The 6,000-nt window shown below is 62.9% G+C and overlaps 1 protein-coding gene across 4 annotated transcripts in view; it reads right to left on the minus strand.

The window, feature by feature from the left end:
* ECE1 (endothelin converting enzyme 1) overlaps positions 1-6,000 on the minus strand; it is a 32,717-nt gene that overhangs the window by 23,328 nt on the left and 3,389 nt on the right. For 3 of the 4 annotated variants that reach the window (XM_078873360.1, XM_078873363.1, XM_078873361.1), the window contains exons 2-3: positions 2,103-2,189; positions 418-565 (exon numbers count right to left, since the gene is read on the minus strand). In XM_078873360.1, the coding sequence (XP_078729486.1) occupies positions 418-565; positions 2,103-2,189 (235 nt within the window). Of the gene's footprint in view, positions 1-417; positions 566-2,102; positions 2,190-5,412; positions 5,523-6,000 lie in introns of those variants that run through there. The other variant, XM_078873362.1, reaches the window with a different exon arrangement.

Below are 6,000 nucleotides of genomic sequence, written 5' to 3' on the forward strand. Positions count from 1 at the left end.
GTAGCCAAACGTGCTAACTGGCGGTGCGGGGAAGGGTGCCCTGCTCGAGGATTAAGGATTTGCATGTAGAGGGCACTTGCAAATTACCTGACGGAGTAAAAATCACAAACCAAAACTGCTGCGCTCGTGTGAAGCTACTGCAGAATTTGTTGGCGAAGCGTAGCGCCTTCGTGACCGCCTTGTGCTTTAACAATGGCGCGAATACCAAATGTGCAAATGGAATGATTTCATAATGATTTGACGGTTATGTTGCTGGTGATGGGACAGCACCACCTACCCTAGCTGATGATGTGATGGTGGTGATGACACCACCTACCATTGCTGGTGATGGTGGTGTGATGGCGATGACGACACCATCTGCCGTTGCTGGTGATAGTGACGTGATGGTGATGTGATGGCGATGACGGCACCACCTACCGTTGCTGGTGATGGTGATGAAGATGAGACAGGACGTCAGGGCGACAGCCATGACGGGCGTGAGCGTGAGCAGCAGCAGCTCCAGGCGAGTTCGTCTCCTCAGCAGGCCGGGAGCCCATCCTGTCAGGCGGCTGTACCCAAAGCGCACCTACTCTCACCCACAGCACAGAGGCAGCGTGACCAGTGTCACCAAACGGCACAACAGACGGTGAGACCAGTGTCTCTCAAGTGCCAGTCTGACCTGTGTCTCTGTGTGACCTGTGTCTCCGTGTGACCTGTGTCTCCGTGTGACCTGTGTGTCTGTGTGACCTATGTCTCTGTGTGACCTGTGTCTCCGTGTGACCTGTGTGTCTGTGTGACCTATGTCTCCGTGTGACCTGTGTCTCTGTGTGACCTGTGTCTCTGTGTGACCTGTGTCTCTGTGTGACCTGTGTCTCCGTGTGACCTGTGTCTCTGTGTGACCTGTGTCTCCGTGTGACCTGTGTCTCCGTGTGACCTGTGTCTCTGTGTGACCTGTGTCTCCGTGTGACCTGTGTCTCCGTGTGACCTGTGTCTCCGTGTGACCTGTGTCTCCGTGTGACCTGTGTCTCTGTGTGACCTGTGTCTCCGTGTGACCTGTGTGTCTGTGTGACCTATGTCTCCGTGTGACCTGTGTATCCGTGTGACCTATGTCTCCGTGTGACCTGTGTCTCTGTGTGACCTGTGTCTCCCCGTGACCTGTGTCTCTGTGTGACCTGTGTCTCCTTGTGACCTGTGTCTCTGTGTGACCTGTGTCTCTGTGTGACCTGTGTCTCCCCGTGACCTGTGTCTCCGTGTGACCTGTGTCTCTGTGTGACCTGTGTCTCCCCGTGACCTGTGTCTCTGTGTGACCTGTGTCTCTGTGTGACCTGTGTCTCCATGTGACCTGTGTCTCCCCGTGACCTGTGTCTCTGTGTGACCTATGTCTCCGTGTGACCTGTGTCTCCGTGTGACCTGTGTCTCCCCGTGACCTGTGTCTCTGTGTGACCTATGTCTCCGTGTGACCTGTGTCTCCGTGTGACCTGTGTCTCCGTGTGACCTGTGTCTCCGTGTGACCTGTGTCTCCGTGTGACCTGTGTCTCTGTGTGACCTGTGTCTCCGTGTGACCTGTGTCTCTGTGTGACCTGTGTCTCCGTGTGACCTGTATCTCCGTGTGACCTGTGTCTCCGTGTGACCTGTGTCTCTGTGTGACCTGTGTCTCCGTGTGACCTGTGTCTCCGTGTGACCTGTGTCTCCGTGTGACCTGTGTCTCCGTGTGACCTGTGTCTCCGTGTGACCTGTGTCTCCGTGTGACCTGTGTCTCCGTGTGACCTGTGTCTCCGTGTGACCTGTGTCTCCGTGTGACCTGTGTCTCCGTGTGACCTGTGTCTCCGTGTGACCTGTGTCTCTGTGTGACCTGTGTCTCCATGTGACCTGTGTCTCCGTGTGACCTGTGTCTCCGTGTGACCTGTGTCTCTGTGTGACCTGTGTCTCCATGTGACCTGTGTCTCCGTGTGACCTGTGTCTCCGTGTGACCTGTGTCTCCGTGTGACCTGTGTCTCTGTGTGACCTGTGTCTCCATGTGACCTGTGTCTCCATGTGACCTGTGTCTCCGTGTGACCTGTGTCTCCGTGTGACCTGTGTCTCCGTGTGACTGGTGTCTCTAGGTGGTTGGGGCGAGTGCTGACCTGTGGAGGGTGGTCGGCCACACCTTCCTCTATCACCACGTCGGTCCCCTCCTCATCGTCGAAGCTTGTGCGCTTGTAGTTTGACATCTGCAGACACGGCAGCCGAAGTCGGGTGGGGCGGGGGGAATTGTTGTTTAAGAGAGCGCGACGTTTGACAAAAACCGCACGGCTGATGGGCGAATGGCAATGCCCAAATCAGCCAGAATGCGCCCGATAATCTAGCCGAGTATCGGAAGCTGAGCGGGGTTGAGGCTGGATAAGCGCTCGGTTGGTCGACCACGATGTGTAACAAAACAAGACGTGCAGCATTAACCAGGGAGGCCCGTTGAGCTCGAACAACGAGCGCCTGCAACGAGTTGCGAACGCGCTGCCCGCTCGGCGATGTCCCCTCGCTCGCTCTCACGAATCCAGGGACACAAAAACGTCCTGCGCCACCGTGTCTGGCCCTTAAAATGGTGACCGTGAGACGTGACATAGAGGGGGGTGGAGGTGTTGATGATGAACGTGCGGCGTCATCAGCACAGCGGAGGCCACACGAGAGATAAAGCGGTGGCGGCGTGCTGAGACAGGGGGAGCAGGGTGATAAGAGGGGTGGTGAAGGCCGGGGGAAGTGGGGGTCGGGGGGGTGAAGAGGAAGTTACAGATCGGAGAGGGAGGAACTGGGAGAGATGGAGACAGGAAAGTTGAAAGGCGGGAGGTGGCGGGAGGTGACGCGAGACAAGAGAGCGGTGGAGATTGAGAGGCCGGCGAGGTGTAAGGAAGGAGAGAGGATCTCTGAGTGGAGGGGAGCTGGGGACGGGAATTCTGGGGGCACAAGGGAGGGGCGGTGCCGAGGGGAGCGGGGATGGGTAAGGGTATGATGAGTGTAATGGGAGGTACGGGTGTGATAGGGGTAGGTGGTGTGATGGGTAGGGATGTGATCGGGGAAGGGGGTGTGATGGGTAGGAGTGTGATCGAGGTAGGTGGTTTGATGGGTAGGTGGTGTGATCGGGGAAGGGGGTGTGATGGGTAGGGGTGTGATCGGGGAAGGGGGTGTGATGGGTAGGAGTGTGATCGGGGAAGGGGTGTGATGGGTAGGTGGTGTGATCGGGGAAGGGGGTGTGATGGGTAGGTGGTGTGATGGGTAGGGGTGTGATCGGGGTAGGTGGTGTGATGGGTAGGGGTGTGATGGGAGGTAGGGGTGTGATGGAAGGTAGGGGGTGTGATGGGTAGGGGTGTGATAGGGGGAGGTGGTGTGATGGGTAGGGGTGTGATGGGTAGGGGGTGTGATGGGAGGCAGGGGTGTGATGGGTAGGGGTGTGATGGGAGGTAGGGGTGTGATTGGGGTAGGTGGTGTGATGGGTAGGGGTGTGATGGGAGGTAGGGGGTGTGATGGGTAGGGGTGTGATGAGAGGTAGGGGTGTGATGGGTAGGGGTGTGATGGGAGGTAGGTGTGTGATTGGGGTAGGTGGTGTGATGGGTAGGGGTGTGATGGGAGGTAGGGGGTGTGATGGGGGTAGGGGTGTGATGGGAGGTAGGGGTGTGATGGGTAGGGGGTGTGATAGGGGGAGGTGGTGTGATGGGTAGGGGGTGTGATGGGTAGGGGTGTGATGGGTAGGGGTGTGATGGGTAGGGGTGTGAGAATGCGTGGAGACCGGGGGGAGGCTGCGACGTGGGAGGGAGGAGGTGGGATTTTGAGGAGTTGGGGATGAGAGAAGAAGGTGATGAGTGGGAAGCCGGGGGGTGGGGGTGTCGCTGGTAGGGGGCGATGGCGCGTGGAGGGAGAGGAGACCGGGGGAGGGTGGGGAGGGTGGAGACACACGGGAGGAGAGGGTGGGGAGGGTGGAGACACACGGGGGGGAGGGTGGGGGAGGGTGGGGAGGGTGGAGACACACGGGGGGGAGGGTGGGGAGGGTGGAGACACACGGGGGGGAGGGTGGGGGAGGGTGGGGAGGGTGGAGACACACGGGAGGAGAGGGTGGGGAGGGTGGAGACAAACGGGGGGGGAGGGTGGGGAGGGTGGAGACACACGGGGGGGGGGAGGGTGGGGTGGGTGGAGACACACGGGGGGGGAGGGTGGAGACACACGGGGGAGGGTGGGGGGGGTGGAGACACACGGGGGGGAGGGTGGGGAAGGTGGAGACACACGGGGGGGAGGGTGGGGGGGGGTAGAGACACACGGGGGGGAGGGTGGGGGGGAGTGGAGACACACGGGGGAGAGACACACGGTGGGGGAGGGTGGAGACACACGGGGGGGAGGGTGGAGACACACGGGGGGGGGAGGGGGGGGAGACACACGGGGGGGGGAGGGTGGGGGAGGGTGGAGACACACGGGGGGGGGAGGGTGGGGGAGGGTGGAGACACACGGGGGGGAGGGTGGAGACACACGGGGGGGAGGGGGGGGGAGACACACGGGGGGGAGGGTGGAGACACACGGGGGGGGAGGGGGGGAGACACACGGGGGGGGAGGGTGGGGAGGGTGGAGACACACGGGGGGGAGGGTGGAGACACACGGGGGGAGGGGGGGGAGACACACGAGGGGGGAGGGTGGGGGAGGGTGGAGACACACGGGGGGGAGGGTGGAGACACACGGGGGGAGGGGGGGGAGACACACGGGGGGGGGAGGGTGGGGGAGGGTGCAGACACACGGGGGGGGGAGGGTGGAGACACACGGGGGGGAGGGGGGGAGACACACGGGGGGGGAGGGTGGGGGAGGGTGGAGACACACGGGGGGGAGGGTGGAGACACACGGGGGGAGGGGGGGGAGACACACGGGGGGGGAGGGTGGGGGAGGGTGGAGACACACGGGGGGGGAGGGTGGAGACACACGGGGGGGGAGGGGGGGAGACACACGGGGGGGGAGGGTGGGGAGGGTGGAGACACACGGGGGGGAGGGTGGAGACACACGGGGGGAGGGGGGGGAGACACACGAGGGGGGAGGGTGGGGAGGGTGGAGACACACGGGGGGGGGGGAGACACACGGGGGGGGGGAGGGTGGGGAGGGTGGGGGAGGGTGGAGACACACGGGGGGGAGGGTGGAGACACACGGGGGGAGGGTGGAGACACACGGGGGGAGGGGGGGGAGACACACGGGGGGGGAGGGTGGGGGAGGTGGAGACACGGGGGGCGAGGGTGGAGACACACGGGGGGGGGAGGGGGGGAGACACACGGAGGGGGGGAGTCGCTAGTGGCTCAACAGTGGCAGCTGAGGCGGCACCGCGCGACGTCGGCAGATTTCACCAGCAGCAAACAACAACAATCACCACAACAACCACGATCCCAGCACGGGGTCACGGCGCTGGGTCAGAGGGTCAGGGGTCGCGGTCCGTACCTCCGCGCGCGGCGAGCAGCAGCAGCAAACAACACCACGTGACCCGGAAGCAACGGGCAGGACCCGGAAGCACTTCCACTCCCCTCCTTCACCCCTCCCCTTCCTCACCCCTCCCCTCACTCCCCACCCCTCCCCTCACTCACCACCCCTTCCCTCACCCCTCCCCTCACTCACCACCCCTTCCTCACCCCTCACTCACCACCCCTTCCTCACCCCTCCCCTCACTCACCACCCATCCCTCTCCCCTCACTCACCACCCCTCCCTATTCCCTCACTCACCACTCCTCCCTCACCCCTCCCCTCACCACCCCTCCCCTCACTCACCACCCTTTCCTCACCCCTCCCCTTCCTCACCCCTCCCCTCACTCCCCACCCCTCACCCCCCCTTCCTCACCCCGCCCCTCACTCACCACCCATCCCTCTCTCCTCACTCACCACCCCTCCCTATCCCCTCACTCACCACCCCTCCCCTCACTCACCACCCCTCCCTCACTACCCCTCCCTCACCCCTCCCCTCACTCACCACCCCTTCCTCACCCCTCCCCTCACTCACCACCCATCCCTCTCCCCTCACTCACCACCCCTCCC

The sequence above is a fragment of the Lampetra fluviatilis genome, chromosome 36 (genome assembly GCF_964198595.1).
Source record: "Lampetra fluviatilis chromosome 36, kcLamFluv1.1, whole genome shotgun sequence".
Lineage (NCBI taxonomy): Eukaryota > Metazoa > Chordata > Hyperoartia > Petromyzontiformes > Petromyzontidae > Lampetra > Lampetra fluviatilis.